Consider the following 25,586-nt stretch of genomic DNA (forward strand, 5'->3'; position numbering starts at 1 on the left):
CAAGTGTGGGAAAAACTCTGGCAGATGGAGTTCAATGTGGGGAAGGGTGGGATCATTCACTTTGTACCCAAGATAAATCGATCAGCGTATGAAAGCTAGGAACTGTGGAGGAGCGAAGCGATTTAGGGGTCCAAGTACAGAAATCACTAAAGGCTTGTGGACAGGTACAGAAAATAATTACAAAGGCTAATGGAATGTTGGCCTTTATCTCAAGACTGCTGGAACACAGAGATGGAAGTTATGTTACAGCTGTACAGAGCCCTGGTTAGTCCCCATCCAGAGTTCTGGGCCCTGCATCTCAGGAGGGATATATTGGCCTTGGAGATGGTGCAGTGCAGATTCGCCAGACCGATACTGGGACTAAAAGGGTTAAAATATGAGGGCAGGCTGCATAGACTCGGCTTGAATTCCCTTGAGTACAGGAGATTAAAGGGTGATCTAACTGAGGTTGGGCCTATACTCATTAGAGTTTAGAAGAATGAGAGGTGATCTTATTGAATAAGATTATGAGGGGGTTTTGACAGGGTAGATGCAGAGAGGATGTTTCCCCTCGTGGGGGAATCTAGAACTAGGGGGCGTAGTTTCAGAATAAGGGGCCGTCCATTTAAGACGGAGATGAGGAGGAATTTCTTCTGAGGATTGTGAATCTGGAATTCTCTGCCCCAGAGAGCTGTGGAGGCTGGGTCATTGAATATTTTTAAGGCGGAGATAGACAGATTTTTGAATGATGAGAGAGTAAAGGGTTATGGGGAGCGGGCAGGGAAGTGGAGCTGAGTCCATGATCAGATCAGTCATGATCTTATTAAATGGTGGAGCAGGCTCGAGGGACCAACTGCTCCTATTTCTTATATTCTTAGGATGATTACAGGCGCTGATCGGGTAGATAAAGAGAAATTATTTCCTCCGGTTGGGGGGGGTGGGGGGAGTCCAGAATAAGGGGACTTAACCTTAAAATTAAAGCCAGACCGTTCAGGGGTGATGTCAGGAAGCACTTCTTCACACAAAGGGCGGTGGGAATCTGGAACTCTCCCCCAAAAGGCTGTTGAGACGAGGAGTCAGTTGAAAATTTCAAAACTGAGATTGGTCGATTTTTGTTAGCCAAGGATATTCAGGGTTATAGAAACCAAGGCAGGTAGATGGAGTTAAGATACAGAGCAGCTATGGTCCAATTGAGTAAAGGAATAGGCTTGAGGGGCTGAATGGCCTCCTGTTGCGAGAAAATGTATTTTAAAGGGACAGTCCTCTGCCTGACTTCATGGTTAGGCTGGTATAGCCTCGGTATACGAGGACTTGATGTACCTGAAGTCGAGTCTCATTCCCTTTTCACTCGCTGCGGCCATGCATTTTCCAGTCACCTGCCCTGTGTCTCCATTGGCCTGTTTGAACCTGGCAGCTTTCCCACAATACAACAGTGACTACACTCTCGAAAGTACTTCATTAGCTGTAGAGCGCTTTGGGACGTCCGGTGGTCGTGAAAGGCGCTATATAAATGCATGTCTTTCTGTCTGTTCCTTGGCCAGGTCGGAGTACATGGACCGCTTCGAGAGGCGGGACCTGCGGGCCTTCTCGGCCGAGCCGCTGCTCATCTACCCCTCGCACTACACGGGCGACACGGGCTACATCAGCGACACGGAGACCTCCACCGTGTGGGACAACGAGAAGCTGAAGACGGACTGGGACCGCGCCAAATCGCAGAAGACCCGGGAGCAGGTGAAGATCCGCGACGCGGCACAGAACCTGGACGTGTCGCACTCGCCGATCGATTCGGCCGCTCGTGACGAGCTGTGACCGGGACAGCTTGTGCCAGCGCTCGATGACCGACTGCGGGGCGGGAGAGGGGTGGGGGACGGGGGGAACAAGCAGGGACAAGGACGTGACCCGTGTTGAAATGAGTTGGAATGACCCCTGAACCCCAGCTACACTCGGTAACGCCCTTCACTGTGGGTTTTCAGGGTGGGTTGTTGGAGGAGGGTGGTGGGGGCGCGGTTATGCTGAGTAAATGTTAGTTGTTGACTAACTTGTAATGTGCCTCAATGTATATTAATAGATAGATATACACGATTCACCTCAAAAGGACTGAATACCTCACAGAGCCACTGGTATAAGTGAGTTGCATTCTTTTCATGTGCCATGAATTCGGCGGGGTTGCTATTCGACTTGGGGCGGCAGCGCAAAATCGGCCACCCCTTATACACCCCGCCAGATATTCAGTCCCATTGACTTCAGTAGGACGGAATTTCAAGCGGGGAGGGGGGCGTCTGATTTGATAACCACACGCTGTGCACTGCTCACCCAAGGCGAATATCTACCCCATTGTGCTACCATTCTGTTTATACTACAAATATCATAAAATGTCTTTTTTTTTTTAACTATTTCACCCTTCGATTTGTATCGTTGAAGGGTCGGTGCTCTCCCCGCGTCCAACGCGGTTTTTGCTCCCTGCGGGTTTTATCGGCAGGTCAGCCGTTGTCTAATTGAATGGAAGAGGTTCGAGGGGCTGAATAGCCTCCTCCTTGCTCCGATGTTCTCCACACCAGGGATATCAACCAGGTCGCATGATCGCACACAGGGCATAAGCGTGGTGAATGCCCCCGTGTACATTATAACCAGCTACCATTTGAAGGGTGTAACTGCGTCTCGTACCCACACAGGAGGGTGAATTGTGACTTTGGACGAGAATAGAGAAAGTTTGCAATGAAAATGGGCACAGTTGTCTTAATGGGTTGCCGAGCCGATAGCGAGTGTTTTATACTGTCAGTCACAGCTACACCCGGGGAGTTGTGTAAGCAGCGGGTAGCTTCATATTATTTCACACTGTGTCTGCTACATCTATTACACATCTCTTGGCACGCCAATCTGACACGTATCCAAAGGGTCTAAAATTCCTGGATCCTGCCGCTGTTGAAGTTTATTGTACTGCCTTGTCACCATGGAGATGCCAGGCAGCCAGAACATGAGTCAATTTTATTTCAGCTCTCTATTTTTTTTTTAAGTACTCTTTTTTTTTTTGGCCCATCCTGGGATCTTCAGAACTTGAGCATATTTTTCAACAGGAGCAATCCAGGCTATTGGTCCACAGTTACTCTGCCTTCGTGCCTCGGGGTACTGACAGCCCTCAGCGACCGAGGAGGCCACGTACTGATCGTATCCACAGAAAATGCTGGAAATCTCAGCGGGTCAGGCAGCATCTGTGGAGAGAGAGACACAGAGTTAACGTTTTGGGTCGGTGACCCTTCGTCAGAACTGGAGAATGTTCTAAATGAACAGATTCTTAAGGAGCACTGAAAGGGGGAGAGGAGGAAAGAACAAAAGGGAAGGTCTGTGATAGGGTGGAAGACAGGAGAGATTAGAGAGACAAAAGGAATGATGGGCTGCCTGGAGATGATAATGGCAGAAGTTAGAAAAAGATTAGTCCAGATTAGAACATAAGAAATAGGAGCAGGAGTTGGCCATTTGGCCCCTCGAGCCTGCTCCGCCATTTAATAAGATCATGGCTGATCTGATCATGGGCTGAGCTCCACCTCCCTGCCCGTTCCCCATAACCCTTTATTCCCTTATCGCTCAAAAATCTATCTATCTCCACCATAAATATATTCAATGACCCAGTCCCCACAGCTCTCTGGGGCAGATAATTCCACAGATTTACAATTCTCTGAGAGAAGAAATTTCTCCTCATCTCAGTTTTAAATGGGAGGCCCCTTATTCTGAGACTGTGCCCCCTAGTTTTAGTTTCCCCTATGAGTGGAAATATCCTCTCTGCATCCACCTTGTCGAGCCCCCTCATTATCTTGTATGTTTCGATAAGATCACCTCTCTTTCTTCTGAACTCCAATGAGTATAGGCCCAACCTTCTCAACCTATCTTCATAAGTCAATCCCCTCATCTCCGGAATCAACCGAGTGAACCTTCTCTGAACAGCCCCCAGTGCCAGTATATCCCTCCTAAAATATGGAGACTAAAACTGTACGCAGTACTCCAGGTGTGTTCTCACTAATACCCTGTACAGTTGTAGCAGGACTTCTCTGCTTTTATAAGCTATTCCCCTTGCAATAAAGGCCAACATTCTATTTGCCTTCCTGATCACTTGCTGTACCTGCATACTAACTTTGTGTGTTTCATTGGGTATGAATGGTGGAATAATAACCAGCTGCCATGGGAAACGGAGAAAAGAATTACATAAGATCGGGGGGTGGGGTTTAAAAATGCAAGCTCAAGGAACAGCACCTCATCTTTCGTTTAGGCACTTCAGTCTTCGGGACTCAACATCGAGTTCAACAATTTCAGACCATAACCGCTGCCCGTATTTGGCTCCCTTTCCTCTTTCTTTTCACCCCGTTCTCCCCCCCCCCCGATCTTATGTAATTTTTCTCTCTTTGTCTCCAATGGCAGCCGGTAATTATCCCGCCATTCACACCCGATCGAGACTCATCTCTTTCTAACTTCTGCCATTACCATCTCCAGTCGGCCCATCATCCCTTGTGTCTCTCTAATCTCTCCTGTCTTCCACCCTATCACAGACCTTCCCTTTTGTTCTTTCCTCCCCTTCCCCCTTTCAGTGCTCCTTAAGAATCTGTTCGTTGTGAACTTTTCCAGTTCTGACGAAGGGTAATCGGCCTGAAACATTAACTCTTTGTTTCTCTCTCCGCCGATGCTGCCTGACCCGCTGAGTGTTTCCAGCGTTTTCTGTTTTTATTTCAGATTCCAGCCTCCGCAGTATTTTGCATTTGTGCTGATTATATCCAACTGCTAGTACAAGGAACAGCACTATCCTCGAGCCCCTTCACCTTCCACATTGAGTACAGGAAGAGAAAGGATCACTGTGGTCCATCTAGCGCTGGTCACGGGGGTCAGGAAACCCATCCTAAACTCTCGTACCGCTCATCGCTTCTTTTGCCAAAGACTGTAAGCTTCTTTTTGAGCTTGCTGTCGCTCTCTACCCTCCTCTCCTCCCCTGCCCCATACAGTCTGTTCCACACATTCCCCACCCTCTGTGCAAAGCATTCCAATCGCCGATATGCTGAAGTCCTGGAGTGGGAATCGATCCCGCAACCTTCTGGCTCAGAGGCGAGAGTGCGAACAACCGAGCCAAATTGTAACGGTGAAATTAGTTGGGAATTTTTTTTTAATTCATTCACGGGATGTGGGTGTTGCTAGCGAGGCCTGCATTTATTGCCCATCCCTAATCGCCCCTTGAACCGCTGCAGTCCGTGTGGTGAAGGTGCTCCCACGGTGCTGTTAGGGAGGGAGTTCCAGGATTGTGACCCAACGACGATGAAGGAACGGCGATGTATTTCCCAGTCGGGATGGTGTGTGACTGGGAGGGGAATATGGAGGTGGTGGTGTTCCCATGCACCTGCTGCCCTTGTCCTTCTAGGTGGTAGAGGTCGCGGGTTTGGGAGGTGCTGCCGAAGAAGCCTTGGCGAGTTGCTGCAGTGCATCTTGTGGATGGTGCACACTGCAGCCACGGTGCGCCGGTGGTGGAGGGAGTGAATGTTGAAGGTGGTGGATGGGGTGCCTGTCAAGCGGCTGCTTTGTCCTGGATGGTGTCGAGCTTCTTCTGTTGTTGGAGCTGCACTCATTCAGGCAAGTGGAGAGTATTCCATCACACTCCTGACTTGTGCCTTGTAAATGGAGGAAAGGCTTCGGAGGTGAGATGCTCACCACAGAATCATCATCTTAGGCAGTCCCTTGGAAGGGGTGGGCGGGACAGGTTTGCCACACGCTCTTTCCGCTGTCTGCGCTTGCTTTCTGCATGCTCTCGGCGATGAGACTCGAGGTGCTCAGTGCCCTCCTGGATGCAGTTCCTCCACTTAGGGCGGTCTTTGGCCAGGGACTCCCAGGTGTCGGTGGGGATGTTGCACTTTATCGGGGAGGCTTTGAGGGTGTCCTTGAAACGTTTTTTCTGCCCACCTTGGTCTCGTTTGCCGCGAAGGAGTTCCGAGTCGAGCGCTTGCTTTGGGAGTCTTGTGTCTGGCATGCGGACAATGTGGCCCGCCCAACGAGTGTGGTCAGTGCTTCGATGCTGGGGATGTTGGCCTGGTCAAGGACGCTAATGTTGGTTAGTCTGTCCTCCCAGGGGATTTGCAGGATCTTGCGGAGAGATCGTTGGTGATATTTTTCCAGCGATTTGAGGTGTCTACTGTACATGGTCCATGTCACTGAGCCATACAGGAGGGTGGTTATCACTACAGCCCTGTAGATCATGAGCTTGGTGGCAGATTTGAGGGCCTGGTCTTCAAACACTCTTTTTCTCAGGCTGCACTGGCCCACTGGAGGTGGTATTGGACCTCATCGTCAATGTCTGCCCTTGTTGATAAGAGGCTCCCGAGGTATGGAAAGTGGTCCACATTGTCCAGGGCCGCGCCGTGGATCTTGATGACTGGGGGGGGGGGGGGTGGGAGGGGCAGTGCTGTGCCGAATACCCAGCATTCTTGTAGCCACAGTGTTTATGTGGCTGGTCTAGTTAAGTTTCTGGTCAATGGTGACACCCCCCCCCACCCCCTCAGGATGTTGATGGTGGAGGATTCGATAATGTTAATGCCATTGAATGTCAAGGGACAGTGGTTAGACTCTCTTGTTGGAAATTGTCAATTCCTGGCACTTGTGTGGTGCAAGTGTTTCTTGTGACTTATCAGCCCAAGCCTGAATGTTGTCCAGGTCTTGCTGCAAGCGGGCATGGACTGTTTCATTATCTGAGGAGTTGCGAATGGAACTGAACACTGTGCAGTCATCAGCGAACATCCCCACTTCTGACCTTATGTTGGAGGGAAGGTCATTGATGAAGCAACTGAAGATGGTTGGGCCTAGGACACTGAAAATGGATGACGTTTAAATATCTTTGGGTTCAATTTCCATGGGGCCTCCCCGTAACTTGGCCAGAACCCCACTATTATGGTGGACTATGGAGAGAACCCCTGTGGAAATTCACCTCCCCATACCCCATACGCCACCCCCGGGGTCACAGCTGGAGTCTAACTTGGGCACAAAAAGTCAGAGGGAGGTACCGGTGATAGTGTAACGTCTGCACGGCATCTGATGAGACAAGTCGAGTGCCCTTTATCAATTAAAGCAGGACCTTGTTCCCCTCTCATGTTCCTTCCTTGTGTGTGACTCCCGCTGAGCTACACTTCACCGCGTGAGCCAAGTTGAATTGAAGGGTGTCTGTGCTCCCCTCCCGCCGGTAACGCAGTACCGGATGTATTGGTTGACTACTCCAACGCGCTCCTGGCTGGTCTCCCACAATCTACCCTACATAAACTAGAGACAGCCTGTGTCCTAACTCGCACCAAGTCCCGCTCACCCATCACCCCGTGCTCGCTGACCTACATTGGCTCCTGGTTAAGCAACGCCTCGATTTCAAAATTCTCATCCTTGTTTACAAAACCCTCTATGGCCCTCGCCCCTCCCTATCTCTGTAATCCCCTCCAGCCCCACAACCCCCCAAGATGTCTGCGCTCCTCTAATTCTGCTCTCCTGAGCATCCCTGATTTAATCGCTCAACCACTGGTGGCCGTACCTTCTGTTGCCTGGGCCCCAAGCTCTGGAACTCCCTCCCTAAACCTCCCTGCCTCTTTTTCCTCCTTCAAGACGCTCCTTAAAACCCACCTCTTTGACCAAGCTTTTGGTCGCCTGCGCTAATTTCTCCTTATGTAGCTCGGCGTCAAATTTAATTGTTTTGTCTTATAATACTCCTGTGAAGCGCCTTGGGACATTAAATGCGCTATATAACTACAAGTTGTTGTTGTTGTAGTAGCCCCGGCAGAACCCTCCGCCGGTGCCCAGCTCGGTAACTGGAACTGGCTGACTTCACCCCCGGCCCCTTTTCACCCACAGACTTGCTACTGTTGGCCACACACAGCAGGCTGGAGCAGCAAAGCTAGGCCACCGGCTCGGGCATGGGCTTTTTTCATCCCAATTTCAGGGTCATTTTCCCGTTCCCTGCCCGGCCTCGCATCGCTTGAATATCTCCCGTGCGATAAGCGGAACTGGACACCGTATCCGAGATGCGGTCTGAACAGAGCAATGTAGAGTTTGGCCACGCCTTGGTTGGCCGTGTTGATATCCACTAAAATCCCGAGATCTTGGTCAGCGTCCTCTTCAGCTATTTCAACACCTTTCTTGGAGTTCATGTGTTGCACATTTTTTTTTTCTTCCTCTCTGCATTATTTTACACAGGTCTGAAATAACTTCCATCTCCCAGTATTCCGCCCACTAGCATATCATGCCCACCTCACCCCTGTAATCTCTGAGCTGTCCTTCCCAGTTTGGTGTCCTCTGCAAACTTTCACCAATTTGCATTGGGTTTCTGAGTCTGAACTCATTTGATGTAAATAAGCAACAGTAGTGCTCCCAGCAATGACCAGTGGGCCATTCTACTCAGTATTACCTCTCCCACCCTGACCTTCCTCCTCTAACTAAAGTGCCTGTTGTTTCCACCCTACGGCCTGTGGGGCTGTAGCCCAGCGAGAGAGTCAGTGCCTTCAGAAGAGGAGAGAGAGGCGGAAATCTCAGCAACCTTTCCTGCAGCTGTCCTTTCCTGGCTAAAATAACCGATGTCAGCCCCGCTCTCCCTCTCTCCCGTCCTCCCCTAATTCGGGGCAGCGGATAACGGATCAGCACTGACGGTACAAAGTAAACAATGTGGCCGTTAGTTTTAGAACTACCCGGTGTTTAACTGCAGCCAGTTGTACAAATGGAGGATTGTTTTTTTTTTAATGATTTCTTGAAGGCGTTCTACTTCGAAATGAAAAATGTTTGTAAAATGGGCAAAGTTGTCAGAGATCAACGCCAAGTCTGTCTGTGTCACGGCTGACTTACCCCAGCTGTCATTCATTATCCTGGCAATGCCTCGGAATTTTTGATGTTATTTAATATTTTCCAATTTCCTGTGTTTATATCTATGTTTACTTCTTTGCAATTTCCAGTAAAGATTTTATACAAACTCAACCTATCTCACTGTGTACGATGTTTATTCTCTCAGTTGAGGGCATGGTCTCAGAAACGACCACTCGGACAGCATTTCCCATAGCCCTGGGGTGGTGGTCACGGGGCGTTGGGCCCTGGGGCCCTGGTCCTGGGGGCGGTGGGCCCTGGGGCCCTGGTCCTGGGGGCGGTGGGCCCTGGGGCCCTGGTCCTGCGGGCGGTGGGTCCTGGGGCCCTGGGCCTTTATTTTATGTCATTTATTAACTGTCAGGGTCAAAATGGAGACTGTTCTTCACAAAGTTACTTAAGGAAGGCAGACACACACTCGGCCAACAAGAAGTTGCCTTTACTCGTCAGGCTGCAAGATGTTAATGTACACAGATGGACAGACTGGGGGTGAATGACAAGCATCCGCTAGATGCAGAAGGCTTTGCGTTCGACAGTTGCTGTTAGTAGGAACCCCACTGTAAAATGTGATTTAAGATTGGTGTCATCTGTGGCCCTGAGCAGCACTGTTTCCTCTGATCAGAAGGTTGTAGGTTCAAGGCCCATTCCAGAGACTTGAGCACAAAAATATAGGCTGACACTCAGTGCAGCACTCCCTCTGCACTGTCACAGGTGCCGTGTTTCCGATGAGATGTGAAACCGATGCTCCGTCTGCTCTCTCAGGTGGATGTAAAAGATCCCATGGCACTATTTAGAAGACGAGCAGGGGAGTTATCCCCGGTGTCCTGGGCCAATATTTCTGGAGGTGTTTATTTGCAACACCGAAAGCTCTGCTTGGATGACAATTGCTGATTGGACCGCTTGGAGGACAAATCACACCCAGCAGTTTCTCTGGAAGTGTAAATAGATCCTCCCTGCCTACATAATCAGTTACTTTGCAAAGTGTAATTCGAGCCATTCTGACTGCCTAGACCAGACAGAACAGGGCTCACTTGGAACAGACAGGGCTCACCCTCATGGGTTAAGGCATCTCCCACACGCAATCATATTCCTCCCACCCCCACTCAAGTTCCTGACCGACTCACCCCCCGCCCAAGGTCCTGGCCTTCTCTCCCCCGAGTTCCTGACCCCCCCCCTCCCACATTCCTGACCTTCTCTTACCTCCCCCCCCAAGTTCCTCGACCTCTTCCCCCCCACCAATCCATAATCTTCTTTCCCCCACCCACCCCCCTCCCCATTTCCTGACTTCCCCCGGCCCCTTCGCCCCATTCCTGACCCTCTTCTCCCCAGTTCTTGACCTTCTCTGACCTCCAATTCCCCCTCTCTCTCTCCCTCCAATTCCCCCTCTCCCACCCCCCAGTTCCCCCTCGCTCCTAATGTCGATCCTCTCGCCTTTTCCCAGCCAGCACAAACCCAGTGACAGGCCTTCTCCTACGCAGCTGGACAAAGCCCGGCCGACACTGCACTCCAGGCAGCAACTGTTGGGTACTGCACATGCCTGGCCCCGGTATACCGCGCGCATGTGCAGATAATCACTTTGCATATTTATCCCTCAATCAACATAACAAAAACAGATTATCTGGTCATTATCACGTTGCTGTGTGTGGGACCTTGCTGTGCACGAATTGGCTACTGCGTTTCGCACATTACAACAGTGACTACATTCCAAAAGTACTTCATTGGCTGTAAAGCGCTTTGGGATGTCCTAAGGTCATGAAAGGTGCTATATAAATGAAAGATTTTTAAAATTTTATATACTTAGATTCTCAATTAAAATACTAACACCGTCCCCACTTGTACCTGACGGCCACCTATATCGATCCAATGGCTGTAAAGCACTTTGAGACGTCCTGAGGTTGTGAAAAGCACTGTATAAATAAAAGTTATTTTTTTCTTTTCATTGTTACAGGGTAAGACACAATTATTACCTTGGTGACTAATTCAATCAAACTTGATCACTCTCAACAGTTATGCCTCTGCATTAAAGAAAGGGCGCGGTTATATTCCAGTGACACTCTGCTGTTCATTAGTTCTCTATTCACCTTGCAACTAACTGTGCCAGGAGCCAGTAGGGGCAGCTCACAGAATTTACCATCAGAATCTGTTTTTCCAATAACTTGCTGGAAAGAGATTGCAAGGATAAGCATATGTAAATGCCTCGTGGACTGATTCCACTTCTATTGTATAAGTATTGTGCTGTTTGGTAACTTGTTGCATCGACATAATTTTATTTGTAAATAAATCTGGCTTGGTAGCTTAGTCTGCATGCAGTCGTCTGGTGGTGTGTTATTTCCTCCCTTCTGGGGTGACAGAAAGTAATAGCAAGAATCCTGTGTATTCTCCAGGGCACGTTTAACTGCAATTATTAATTGTTACACCTGGGCTATGCTAACACATATCCGTGGAGAGTAAAGATTCGGGGGGGGGGGGAGCGGTGGTGGTTGTCTGTTACAGAAACTGGATACAACCCTGCAACATGCAGAAAGTGTTGGGAGTGAGCTCGAGCTTGTAACACTAAATGCTGCTCACTCTGTTCCTTGGGCTTTCTCATCGCCCATCTTCTTAATCCTGTACTTAAGCTGCCTCAAGGGGTCTGTCAGAGTCTTCCAGGTCCAGTCCTCAAAGTCCTGAGCGAGGAGAAAGTTCCTGTCGATGACCTCGGATGCTTCCCACCAGTTCTTGAAACAATCCACTCCCTTGTTGGAGATCTCTGCTACTCCGTCCCTGGTGATGAGGTCTCCATTGGGTTTGAGAACAACGATGCTTGGGGTGTCCTTGATGTTGTATTTCTTCAGTAACTCTCTGGAATACAAAAATGTAGTCGTTTATTGGGGTCCATGCTACCTTATCAGATGGGCTCCTTGAAGGAATGAACTAAAAGAAAAAAGAAAGACTTGCATTTATATAGCGCCTTTCACGACCACCAGATGTCTCAAAGCGCTTTACAACCAATAAAGTACATTTTGGAGTGTAGTCACTGTTGTAATGTGGGAAACGCGGCAGCCAATTTGCGCACAGCAAGCTCCCACAAACTGCAATGTGATAATGACCAGACAATCTGTTTTTGTTATGTCGATTGAGGGATAAATATTGGCCCCAGGACACTGGGGATAACTCCCCTGCTCCTCTTCGAAATAGTGCCACGGGATCTTTTACTTAAACCGAGGCCCCGTCTGCTCTCTTAACGTCTCATCCGAAAGACGGCACCTCCGACTGTGCAGCACTCCCTCAGCACTGCACTGGGAGTGTCAGCCTAGATTTTTTTTGTGCTCAAGTCCCTGGAGTGGGACTTGAACCAAGCATTTATATGGTGCCGTTCATCTATGCATAATATCCCAGAGCACTTCACAGCTAATGAATTGTTTTTGAACTGCAGTTACTGTTTTGTAGGCAAATGGGGTGAATGGGTGAAAGATCCCACGGCACTATTTGAAGATCAGTGGAGATCTCCCCAGTGTCCTGGCCAATGTCCATCCGTCAACAAGATCATTTAAAAATCTATTCATCTCATTGCTGTTTGTGGGAGCCTGCTGTGTGCAAATTGGCTGTCACCGTTCCTACATTGCAACAGTGACTACACTTTAAAAGTAATTTATTGGTTGTAAAGCGCTTTAGGACATCCTGAGGCCATGAAAGGCGCTATATAAATCCAAGTTTCTTTCTAAATAAATAAATGCCACTGCATTAGCTAGATGGTTAGATGGCACAGCCGGTAAGTGGGGCACTGGTAAAGGCAGGATGAGAAAGGCATTTCTTGCATCCCTTTTATATCACAACTAGGATCATAGACATTTACGGCACAGAAGGAGGCCATTCAGCCCATCGTGTCCATGCCGGCCGACAAAGCTATCCCGAATAATCCCACTTTCCAGCTCTTGGTCCGTAGCCCTGTAGTTTACTTCAAGCGCACATCCAAGTACTTTTTAAATGTGGTGAGGGTTTCTGCCTCTACCACCCTTTCAGGCAGTGAGTTCCAGACCCCCACCACCCTCTGGGTGAGAAAAGTTCTCAACTCCCCTCTAAACCTCCTATCAATTACTTTAAATCTATGCCCCCTGATTATTGACCTCTCTGCGGGGAGAAAAAAGTCCTTTCTAGTCACTCTATCGAGGCCCTTCATAATTTTGCACATCTCAATTAAGTCTCCCTCAGCCTCCTCTGTTCCAAAGTAAACAATCCCAGCCTATCCAATCTTTCCCCATAGCTAAAATTCTCCAGTTCAGGCAACATTCTCGTAAATCTCCTCTGTACCTCTCTCCAATGCAATCACATCTCCCACCTTACCATCTAGCTCTATTTTGAATAATATTTTCCTCGCTACCATCATGTGCGACAGACTATTCCAAACACTTCTCACTCTTTCAGTAGAGACCTTCTCCTTATAGTGGGATAATTAGATTTACTTTATTCTCATTTAAATTTTTATCTTTTGGCCCCATGTTCCTTAATTTGAAGTGACAGTTTCAGTTTATTTATAATTAATACCTGATAAACTCCCCCAAACTTCTTAAACTACTCTCTGGTTTTAAAAGCTTACCGTATAACCTCTCGCTAACCTTCATTCCCTTTATATTGGGATTATTCCTGTTGCTCTTTTTTGCATCTTCCTCCGATACCTGCCTGTCTGTTTGATGAGCATAATGACCCCCATGTGCTCGGTTTTCCCCAAAGCCGTTTTTTGGCGTAGTGCCAGAGTTGCGCCCGTTTTTCTAGGTCACAACTGCTCCAAAAATAAATGTGGCAAGTTTCCCCGTTCTATTTTTTGAAATTGGCACAGCCGCCTCTCCCTCCGTACCACCGCCCCCCCCCGGGCTTCTTTTGAAGCCGAGCCCCTGTGTGCGGGCGAGGGACCGATTCTGTCGGCCGAACCTCGAGCCCGGTTTGCAGGCGTTCGGTGTTGGCATGTCAGCTCTTCCGCAAACGGCAATTGGTGCTAGATCAATTATTGATTTTAAATCTGTGATTGATAGATTTAAGGGAGGTGGGGGCAAAAAAAAAAATAGGGAGTTAGGTCGCAGATCAGCCATGATCTCGTTGAATGGCGGAACAGTCTCGCGGGGCAAAATGGCCTCCTCCTGTTCTGATGCTATAAGGTTTTGGTGAGGCCACACCTGGAATACTGCGTGCAGTTTTGGTTTCCATATTTACGAAAGGATATACTTGCTCTGGAGGCAGTTCAGAGAAGGTTCACAAGGTTGATTCTGGAGATGATGGGGTTGACTTATGAGGATAGGTTAAGTAGGTTGGGCCTCTACTCATTGGAATTCAGAAGAATGAGAGGTGATCTTCTCGAAACGTATAAGATTATGAAGGGGCTTGACAAGGTGGATGCAGAGAGGATGTTTCCCACTGATGGGGGAGACTAGAACTAGAGGGCATGATCTTAGAATAAGGGGCCGCCCATTTAAAACTGAGATGAGGAGAAATTTATTCTCTCAGAGGGTTGTGGATCTGTGGAATTCGCTGCCTCAGAGAGCTGTGGAAGCTGGGACATGGAATAAATTTAAGACAGAACAATAAGGGGTTATGGGGAGTGGGCGGGGAAGTGGAGCTGAGTCCATGATCAGATCAACCATGATCTTATTTGAATGGCGGAGCAGGTTCGAGGGTCTGTATGGCCTACTCCTGCTTCTATTTCTTATGTTACGTTAGTATGTTCTGTACAAGAAGCAGCGAGAGTTTGCAGAGCGACGTGATCAGGGCCCAGGAGAGGCGTGAGTTTGGGGCCCGGGAGAGATGAGGGCCCAGGGGTAACACGGGCCCAGCCCACACTGCAATATGTGTGTGCGCATTAGGTCCGTGCAGCAGAGCAGGTCTCCAGTCATCTTGGTTAACCCTTGCCACTGGACCAAGGCCTAGCTCTGTCAAGCCCGTGTGATGGCTGGTGTGCAACGGCCACCCCACGTTAAAAAAATCCACGCACAGGCATCTTCCACCCTTCAGGATGTAGTTCGGGACCTGAAATAATAGGTCCTTCATTGAAACACCTGTGAACTCATCCCTTTTTTGGCGTGGAAACAAGTTATCCTCGATACGAGGGACTGCCGATGATGATGTCAGTTTAATAAAAATGAAAACTTACAGAATTCCATCAAACTTCCATTTACTGTATATTAAGGTTAAAAAAAATGGCCATCCTAGACTGGGTGATGTGTAATGAGAAGGGACTAATCAGCAATCTTGTGCGAGGCCCCTTGGGGAAAAGTGACCATAATATGGTAGAATTCCTTATTAAGATGGAGAGTGACACAGTTAATTCGGAAACTAGGGTCCTGAACTTAAGGAAAGGTAACTTCGATGGTATGAGGCGTGAATTGGCTAGAATAGACTGGCAAAGGATACTCAAAGGGTTGACGGTGGATAAGCAATGGCAAACATTTAAAGATCACATGGATGAACTTCAGCAATTGTTCATCCCTGTCTGGAGTAAAAATAAAACTGGGAAGGTGGCTCAACCGTGGCTAACAAAGGAAATTAAGAATAGTGTTAAAGCCAAGTAAGAGACATATAAATTGGCCAGAAAAAGCAACAAACCTGAGGACTGGGAGAAATTTAGAATTCAACAGAGGAGGACTAAGGGTTTAATTAGGAGGGGGAAAATAGAGTACGAGAGGAAGCTTGCAGGGAATATAAAAATTGACTGCAAAAGCTTCTATAAATATGTGAAGAGAAAAAGATTAGTGAAGACAAAAGTAGGTCCCTTGCAGTCGGATTCAGGTGAATTTATAATGGGAAACAAAGAAATGGCCGACCAATTGAACCAATACATCGGTTCTGTCTTCACGAAGGAAGATACAAATAACCTTCTGAAGGTACTAGGGGACAGTGAGTCTAGTGAGAAGGAGGAACTGAAGGATATCCTTATTAGGTGGGAAATTGTGTTAGGGAAACTGATGGGATTGAAGTCTGATAAATCCCCGGGGCCTGATAGTCTGTATCCCAGAGTACTTAAGGAAGTGGCCCAAGAAATAGGGGATGCATTGGTGATCATTTTCCAACAGTCTATCGACTCTGGATCAGTTCCTATGGACTGGAGGGTAGCTAATGTAACACCACTTTTTAAAAAAGAGGGAGAGAGAAAATGGGTAATTATAGACCAGTTAGCCTGACATCAGTAGTGGGGAAAATGTTGGAATCAATCATTAAGGATGAAATAGCAGCACATTTGGAAAGCAGTGACAGGATCGGTCCAAGTCAGCATGGATTTATGAAAGGGAAATCATGCTTGACAAATCTTCTGGAATTTTTTGAGCATGTAACTAGCAGAGTGGACAAGGGAGAACCAGTAGATGTGATGTATTTGGACTTTCGAAAGGCTTTTGACAAGGTCCCGCACAAGAGATTGGTGTGCAAAATCAAAGGGCATGGTACTGGGGGTAATATACTGACGTGGATAGGGAACTGGTTGGCAGACAGGAATAAACGGGTCCTTTTCAGAATGTCAGGCAGTGACTAGTGGAGTGCCACAGGGCTCAGTACTGGGACCCCAGCTCTTTACAATGTACATTAACGATTTAGATAAAGGAATAGAGTGTAATATCTCCAAGTTTGCGGATAACACTAAACTGGGTGGCGGTGTGAGCTGTGAGGAGGACGCTAAGAGGCTGCAGGGTGTCTTGGACAGGTTAGGTGAGTGGGCAAATACATGGCAGATGCAGTATAATGTGAATAAATGTGAGGTTATCCATTTTGGGGGAAAAAACATGAAGGCAGAATATTATCTGAATGGTGGCAGATTAGGAAAAGGGGAGGTGCAATGAGACTGGGTGTCATGGTTCATCAGTCACTGAAAATGGGCACACAGGTACAGCAGGCGGTGAAGAAGGCAAATGGTATGTTGGCCTTCATAGCTATGAGATTTGAATATAGGAGCAGGGAGGTCTTACTGCAGTTGTACAGGGCCTTAGTGAGGCCTCACCTGGAATATTGTGTTCAGTTTTGGTCTCCTAGTCTGAGGAAGGACGTTCTTGCTATTGAGTGAGTGCAGCGAAGGTTCACCAGACTGATTCCAGGGATGGCAGGACTGTCATATGAGGAGAGACTGGATCAACTGGGCCTTTATTCACTGGAGTTTAGAAGGATGAGAGGGGATCTCATAGAAACGTATAAGATTCTGACGGGATTGGACAGGATAGATGCGGGAAGAATGTTCCCGATGTTGGGGAAGTCCAGAACCAGGGGACATAGTCTTAGGATAAGAGGTAGGCCATTTAGGACTGAGATGAGGAGAAACTTCTTCACTCTTAGAGTTGTTAACCTGTGGAATTCCCTGCCGCAGAGAGTTGTTGATGCCAGTTCACTGGATATATTCAAGAGGGAGTTAGATATGGCCCTTACAGCTAAAGGGAACAAGGGGTATGGAGAGAAAGCAGGAAAGGGGTACTGAAGGAATGATCAGCCATGATCTTATTGAATGGCGGTGCAGGCTCGAAGGGCCGAATGGACTACTCCTGCACCTATTTTCTATGTTTCTATGTAAGCTGGGTGAGGCATATGTAATGTGTTCTTGACTCCCTCCAAAACTTTGCGTAAAAACAATGGCGTCTTTCTGTGCCGAGTTTTCAATGCGCACTGCATTTTCTTAACTCACCAGACGGTTTTTCGGGAGTGGTCACATACGCCGATAGGAGAAATTTTTGGGGGCCAAACTTACATAATTGAGAAAAACTGCCGCAGACATCAGGTTACGCAAAAAAAAAATTAACCTAAAATAATCGTAACTAACTGAGTTACGCTGGTGCACATTCATTGGGGAAACTTAGATTTTTTTAAACTTGGGCCAAAAAAAGCGGCACGCGCCAAGTAAATGCCGCAAATCACAGGGGAAAATTGAGCCTCATGTCTGTACACATTGCTCATGCTGTCTGACTCCTGCAGGGTAAACATACTTCTGTACACTCCCCTTCATTTGTATTTTTACAACGTAATTTTTTGTCATTTTTCCCGGCGCTAAATTTAATTTGGCATATGTCTGCCAGATTGGATAAATCTTTTGCTATGTCTTCTGTCTCTGTTCCTCTTCCTGTTTCAACATTGCCAGCTGGGTTGAGACGGTTACGTTTGCTTTTATTATCCAGCCCGTGTACATACAATTGCTGGCTGGTCTGGTGGTTGCTGACACTCTCTCTCTTGCCTTCTGGTTAACACACTCGCCTCGGAGTCAGAAGCTCGTGGGTTCAAGTCCCACTCCAGGGACTTGAGCACATAAATCTAGGCTGACACTCCCAGTGCAGTGCTGAGGGAGTGCCGTCTGTCGGATGAGATATTAAACCGAGGCCCCCATCTGCTCTCTCGGATGGTCGTAAAAGATACCTTGGCACAATTTTGAAAAAGAGCTTGGGAGTTCTCCCCGGTGTCCTGGACCAATATTTATCCCTCAATCAACATAACAAAACCAGATTATCTGCTCATTATCACATTGCTGTTTGTGGGAGCTTGCTGTGCGCAAATTGGCTGCTGCGTTTCCCACATTACAACAGTATCTACACTCCAAAAGTACTTCATTGGTTGTAAAGCGCTTTGAGATGTCCGGTGGCCGTTGCACACCAGTCACCACACGGGCTTGACAGAGCTAGGTCTTGGTCCAGTGGCAAGGACTAACCAAGACGACTGGAGACCTGCTCTGCTGCACGGACCTAGTGCGCACACATATCGCAGTGTGGGCTGGCCCGTGCTGCCCCTGGGCCCTCGCCTCTCCTGGGCCCCGATCCCATCCCTCTACGGACTCTTGCCACTCCTTCGCCCAGACCTCACCTCTCCTGCTGTACCTGCCTGCACTGCAGTCAGCCGTCGCCCTCCTGCCAGTGGCGGCCCGGCCTGGAAATCGGCGCGGTCCCGATAGCTGTGGTAACCAGTAGCTGTGACACAGTTTCCAAGTTTGATATGTGTTGGATTAACCTCGCTGCTATTTGCAAAACTGCTTCAGACATTCTTTACAACTTCCTTCGGGCATTTTATCCTTTCCAAGGCTGCTTCCTGGCACTCCCTTGGAATCTCCATGTGCTTTGAATTAGAAGTGGTGGTATTGCCTGTCTTTCCTACAACTTACATTCTACAGGCACACTCACGGGATCAAACCTTGCAATCCTAATCCAGAACCAACACATCCATCAGAAGCAGATTGAGATACGTCCAGCCGACAGGCCTGGAACAGATCAAACGTCCTTTTAACCTGCTTCTCCGCACCGTCCACTCAGCCAGAATGGATGGTGGTTATTGGTGTGGTGCTTGTAACAAACTAGAAAAGGCACCAGTGCTTCAAAATATATGGGATAAAAATTTGTGTGCGCCCATTTCTCAGTGCATGAAGGGCGGGGCAGGGGAGAAAGCAGAGAACAATCCTTGCACCTGAACAGTGAGGTTGTCTCAGGGCAAACCACTCTTGCAAGGGGGTGTCAGGCAGGAGTTAGGCATCTTAATTGCATTTGAAAAGTGTAATGTATTTGCTTCATGGGTTCTTTGCTTAGGAATTCATAGCAACACATTGCCATTATGAACTAGTTGGTTTATTAGCAAAAGGTTTAACAATCACACTACACATTACCAGTTCATCCACCAGGCTCACAACCACCTGCCTCATCGTGGATTCCCCGAACCCAACTGGCTGGGGTTTTATTGAGTCTTATGACCATCATGTGACTGGCTAAGCCACTCCCAACTCAACAGCTCTACAACTATTTTAGTTGAACCTGTAAATCAAATGCCCCCTTATTAATGGGGCACCAAAACCGACAAATGAACAAATTTCGACGCTAATAGATTAAATTAAAATTTGGTTGCCGGGGGTGATGATGCACTCCAGTCCCTCCGGCGCCCACCTCTTGCAGAAGGCCGCGAGCGTACCGGTGGAGAACGTGTGCTCTATCTCCAGGGACACCCTGGCTCGGATGTAACTGCGGAAGAGAGGCAGGCAGTCAGGCTGAACGACCCCCTCGACCGTCAAATGACAGCTCTACAACTCTTTTGGTTGGATAACAATAAAACAGTTAAGTCAAGTGCCCTCCAATCTGGGGGATACTCCAAATATTTTTCAGCTGCTTTTTTTTTGTTTTTTTTTACTTTTTGGGGTTTTTTTGTGATTTGTTTTGGGCAATAAAATCATAAATTTTACAAGTGCCCCCTATAAAAAGGGAGGGGGACACTAAAAATCCGGCAATAAACAAATTAAACTTTAAAACGTAAAATCAAATTAAAATTTGGTTGCCGGAGGTGATAATGCACTCCGGCGCCCACCTCTCACGGAAGGCCGCGTGCTCCATCTCCAAGGACACCCTGGCCCGGATGTACGCGCGGAAGAGAGGCAGGCAGTCGGGCTGAAAGACCCCCTCGACCGCCAAATGACAGCTCTACAAACCTGTGAGCATACTCACAGGTGCATACATTACACAATGCCTGTTTTGGGCACTGCGCGACAATTTTTGTTTTCTTTCCCAATATGGCGGGCGGCGCACCTCAGGCCGGAAATGTGAGTGAGCTTCCTGCCCGCCATAGTGGGCGCTTAGTAGGCCTGTTAGCCCCTGACAAATGGGCATGGTGTGACCGAATTGCCAAGCCATGGTTCGTCCTGATCAGCCATTGTAATAAACTGCACACAGCTGTCAATCATACAAATGTTTCTGGGTCAGAGGGAACAGTGAGGTAACTTCCCCAGCTTAAAAAAATAGGAGACAAAGTTACACCAATATTGATGCAACTGGTTTGCCTTGGGACTTGGAAACACTGCACTCACCCTGACCCCACTTGATTTGCAAGTTCAGGTCCTTACTGTAGCCAGGCTTTTCCCCCAGCACAGGCCCATTCCTGGCAGAGCCTCGTACACTTGAGAAGGTGATGGGAGCCACCAATTCAAAGAGCAGTTAAGTGTCACATGTAGGCCAGACCAGCTAAGAACAGCAGATTTTCTTCCCTAAAGGACATTAGTGAACCAGATGGGTTTTTAATGACAATCCGATAGTTTCACAGTCACCCATGCTAGCTTTTTACTCCAAATTTATTGAATTTAAATTCCCCAGCTGCCGTGGTGGGATTTGATCCTCGCACTTCTGGATCCAGGCCTCGGGAATACTCGTCCAGTAACATAACCACTATGCTACAGTACCCTGGACATGGAGGAGGTAGGTCAGCTGTTGCTGTAGGCCAGAGAGTCCACGGCAATGATAAAAGCCACCGGAAGCGAGGATTCCTGCAAATAAAGAATTCCACTTGCCCCTTTTGTCCTCCGTTGCCTTGCCACCTGCCTGTCATCGAGGGGGGAGGGTGGGGGGGCGGGCAGACCAGGTTCCAAGTTTGATTCATGTTTCTTCTGGGTGTCCTTCCGAGTGGACACCCACCCAACGTGCCTGCAGGAACCTGAGGTGGAAGGCCCATAGACCTCTCCCGCCATTTGCATCGAGGCCCCAAGCTTGCAGCTACTCCAACACTAGCAGTAGGGCAAGCTCTCTTTTAAACAACCGTAGGGTGCCATGTTCAAGGAACAATGGGTACATTAACTTCATGGTATGTTCCAGCTCAGAAACTGGCTATTCAGCCCATCAATCTGCATCAGTACTTTCTCCCAGGTCTAATCTCACTCTCATGGTCCCCATGCTCTGTAATATTCCTGTCTAATTCCCTTTTTAAAGGTACTTTGGAAATCTGCTTTAACAATGATTTGTGGCAGAGAATGACATGTTGGGCCCAGTTGTTCGCGCTCGAAAGTGCGCCGAAAAAATACTTGCATATTCTCCGGCTCCCTGCAGGTCTTCAGCAGCTTGGCGCGGCGCGCACAGAACAGCATGTGGGCGGAGCAAGAGACTCGCGCCGATTCTACAAGTAGTGGGGGGCGGGGCTAATTTAAATAAGGCAACGTCGTGCCGGCAACCCTGCGCGTGCGCCTTGGAGCGCGCGCACGCGCGCAGTGGCACGTAAACATTGGCACTCGGCCATTTTTAAAGGGACTAGAGGAAAAGTGAAGATTTGTCTCGTGGACCCCTGGCCAAACGGCCTAAGTCTTCACAGCTCGGAGCCTGCTGCTGCCAGATTTTACTGCCGTCGCTGTGGCCTGACGCCTACCCCATCCCCTGGCCAAATGGCCTCAGTCCCCTTCGCAGCTCAAAAGCTGCTTGTTGATCCTTCGACTGCCGTCCAGACACTGATGGAAGGTAGGCCTGCCTGAAGCACCACACAGGTAGGAACATGGAATATTTAATCTTTGCTTTCTTTATAAATTTTTATTCAGGTTGGATCTTTATTTGTATAAGTATGACTGTTGAATGATTGTAGAATTTAATTACTTCCCTTCACCTCCCCCCCCGCCCGCCATTCCTTACGCCTAATTTGTAACCTACGCCTGATTTGTAAAGTGTAGGCAAGGTTTTTCTGAGCATACAAAAATCTTCACTTACTCCATTCTAAGTTAGTTTGGAGCAAGTTTTCACTGCCTAAACTTTCAAAACAGGCGTAAGTGGCCGGACACGCCCCCTTTTGAAAAAAAAATTCTGTTCCAAAGTGAAACTGTTCTAACTGACTAGAACTGGAGCAAACTAAACGCCGAGAATTGCAATTTCTAAGATACTCCATTCTAAATCCAGTTGCTCCAAAAAAAAAGGTGCAACTCAGGCTGAAACTTGGGCTCTTTCTAACTATTCTTTGTGTTGTCTAATTTGTACCTCCTTTACAGAGAAGTGGGATTACAGTCCCCAATACTTATAGCACGTGTGTTAACATGATTAACCTGCTATATTTAACATCTGCACTTATTTTGCTCCCTAAAAACATCCTTGGCCACCCCCCATCCCACCCCGATCTTATGTATTTTTCCCATGGCAGCTGGTAATTATCCCGCCATTCACACCCTGTCGAGACTCATCTCTTTCTAACTTCTGCCATTACCATCTCAAGTCGGCCCATCATCCCTTGTGTCTCTCTAATCTCTCCTGTCTTCCACCCTATCACAGCCCTTCTCTTTTGTTCTTTCCTCCCCTCCCCCTTTCAGTGCTCCTTAAGAATCTGTTCATTGTGAACTTTTCCAGTTCTGACGAAGGGTCGAGTTGAGAAGGAATTTGAGAAGGAATTTCTTCTCCCAGAGGGTTGTGAATCTGTGGAATTCTCTGCCCAAGGAAGCAGTTGAGGCTAGCTCATTGAATGTATTCAAATCACAGATAGATAGATTTTTAACCAATAAGGGAATTAAGGGTTACGGGGAGCGGGCGGGTAAGTGGAGCTGAGTCCACGGCCAGATCAGCCATGATCTTGTTGAATGGCGGAGCACGCTGGAGGGGCTAGATGGCCTACTCCTGTTCCTAATTCTTATGTTCTTATGTTCTTATGTCATCGACCCGAAACAATAACTCTGTTTCTCTCCACAGATGCTGCCTGACCCGCTGAGTATTTCCAGCATTTTCTGTTTTTAATACTAGTTGGAGCCTGCATAGCCTTTTACAGGGACTGAGACCTTCTGCGCTGACGGAGGACGGAGAGCAGCGAAGGGGTCGCCCACACACTCACTATCGCGGCCGGGCACCACAAGGCTCCACGCCCGTCTGTCTCAGCTTCTTCCATTCACCGGCCGTCAGATTCTCTCCACAGTGAGCGGACTCTGCCCTGACCTCGACACTACTTCTCCCCCTCGCTGAACTGATCGCTCTGTTCCTCTAACTCCGGGCGGGGGAGGAAAACGTTCCCTCCTACATCTACCGGCCGATGAGTGAACTCTACGACCCTGCCGACCACCAAATCTAACTTAAGAAAACCCGCTGAGACTCGAGGAAAAAAAGCACGCACATCCCGTTGAACTGCAACACTTCACGGACGTGTGGGCAGATCAACAACAACAGCCGACTTCACTACAGCGCCTTTAACACAGTAAAATGTCCCACAGTAGAGCTATACTGGCTCAGTGGGCAGCACTCTCACCTCGGAGTCAGAAGGTTGTGGGTTCAAGTCCCACTCCAGGGACTAGAGCACATTAATCTAGGCTGACACTCCCAGTGCAGTGCTGAGGGAGTGCTGCACTGTCGGATGTGCCGTCTTTCGGTTGAGACGTTAAACCGAGGCCCTGTCTGCTCTCTCAGGTGGATGTAAAAGATCCCACAGCACTATTTTGAAGAAGAGCAGGGGAGTTATCCCCGGTTTCTTGGCCAATATTTATCCCTCAATCAACATAACAATAAAAAAACAAATTATCATATTGCTGTCTGTGGGAGCTTGCTGTGCGCAAATTGGCTGCCGCATTTCCCACATTACAACAGTGACTGCACTCCAAACTTACTTCATTGGCTGTAAAGCGCTTTGAGACATCCAGTGGTCGTGAAAGGCGCTATATAAATGCAAGTCTTTTTCTTTAAGGTGCTTCACAGACAAAACACTGGCCCACATATGGAGGTATCAGGGAGGTTTTAATGGACATCTTAAAAGGAGGATAGAGAGGCGGAGAGGTTTAGGGAGGGAATTCGGGAGCTTGGGGCCCAGGCAGCTGATGGCATGTCCACCGATGGTGCGGCGATTAAACTCGGGGTCATGCAAGAGGACAGAATTAGAGGAGCACAGACATCTCAGAGGGTTGTAGGGCTGGAGGAGCTTACAGAGATGGGGAGGGGCAAGGCCATGGAGGGATTTGAAAACCTGGATGAGAATTTTGAAATTGAGGCGTTGCTGGACCGGGAGCCAGTGTAGGTCAGCGAGCACAGGGGGTAATGGGTGAGCGGGACTTGGTGCGAGTCAGGACACGGGCTGCTGAGTTGTGGATGTGCTCAAATTTATGTTTAACTATCGTAACAACAACAACTTGTATTTATATAGCGCCTTTACCGTAGTGAAACGTCCCAAGGTGCTTCACAGGAGTATTAGGAGATAAAGAATTTGACACCAAGTCACGTAAGGAGGAATTAGGGCAGGTGACCAAAAGCTTGATCAGAGAGGTAGGTTTTAAGGAGCGTCTTGAAGGAGGAAAGAGAGGTCGAGAGGTTTAGGCAGGGAGTTCCAGAGCTTGGAGCCTCGGCAACAGAAGGCACGGCCACCGATGGTTGAGTGATTATAATCAGGGTTATAACGCTTGGTGATCTTGTCGAGTTCGATCAGGTCGCCCGTTAACCTGCTCTAGTGCGGCCCCACCGTTACCTTTTGTACTTGTCCCGGAACGGTAAGGAGAGCCATTTCCTGTGCAGTGTCTTGAGGTATTGCTGCTCCTTGCACTCAGTTTGGTCCTGGGAGACGTACACCAGCACCAGTTGGGCTGCTCGGTCCACGTAATACTCGTCCATCAGCCGATTGGAGAAGTCCTGCAGCGCGTGGGCGAACTCCTGGCACCTCGGGCACTCCCTCGAGCCAAAGTACAGCAGCACCAGCTTGTTGCGCACCTTGTTGTCCAGCTGTTGCTGGGTGTCCAGCCGGTCTCGGTCTCTGTTGTTCTCGATCAAGGTTATTCCATTGAACAGGTCCACCATGGCGATCCACCGCCTCCGCAGCAGCCTCTGGCACTAAGTCAGACTTACCCAGTCGTGATTATCATCAATCTTTCATTAAGCCGCTTTAGTGTCTCCGCCAGATCCTGCAAATCCCCTGGGAGGACAGGTGCACCGACATCAGTGTCCTCGACCAGGCCAACATCCCCAGTATTGAAGCACTGACCACACTCGATCAGCTTCGCTGGGCAGGCCACATCGTACACATGCCAGATACGAGGCTCCCTCAGCAAATGCTTTATGCGGAGCTCCTTCGTGGTAAACGAACCAAAGGAGGAG

The 25,586-nt window shown here is 48.4% G+C and overlaps 2 protein-coding genes across 2 annotated transcripts in view; one reads left to right on the forward strand and one right to left on the reverse strand.

The window, feature by feature from the left end:
• Positions 1–8,946, forward strand: part of colgalt1a (collagen beta(1-O)galactosyltransferase 1a) — an 83,941-nt gene extending 74,995 nt beyond the window's left edge. Inside the window, 1 exon segment of the mRNA XM_070867362.1 lies at positions 1,521–8,946. Coding sequence (XP_070723463.1) covers positions 1,521–1,788 — 268 coding nt within the window. The 3' untranslated portion in view covers positions 1,789–8,946.
• On the reverse strand, positions 2,019–25,289 carry nxnl1 (nucleoredoxin like 1). The gene is made up of 3 exons (XM_070867363.1): positions 24,964–25,289; positions 11,398–11,670; positions 2,019–3,188 (listed from the first exon to the last, which is right to left on the reverse strand). Exons 1-3 carry the CDS (start codon positions 25,287–25,289, stop codon positions 3,170–3,172), a joined length of 618 nt encoding a protein of 205 aa, XP_070723464.1. The 3' UTR covers positions 2,019–3,169.
• Positions 25,290–25,586: the final 297 nt, after the last annotated feature.

The sequence above is a fragment of the Pristiophorus japonicus genome, chromosome 24, assembly GCF_044704955.1.
Source record: "Pristiophorus japonicus isolate sPriJap1 chromosome 24, sPriJap1.hap1, whole genome shotgun sequence".
Classification (NCBI taxonomy): domain Eukaryota; kingdom Metazoa; phylum Chordata; class Chondrichthyes; family Pristiophoridae; genus Pristiophorus; species Pristiophorus japonicus.

Excerpts from the sequence above, each read along its gene's own strand:
- nxnl1 (XM_070867363.1), bottom strand. The coding sequence starts at position 25,289 with ATGGTGGACCTGTTCAATGGAATAACCTTGATCGAGAACAACAGAGAC. Across the intron at positions 11,671-24,963 it reads TTCCGGGACAAGTACAAAAG|AGAGTTACTGAAGAAATACA; the intron begins GTAACGGTGGGG and ends TTTGTATTCCAG.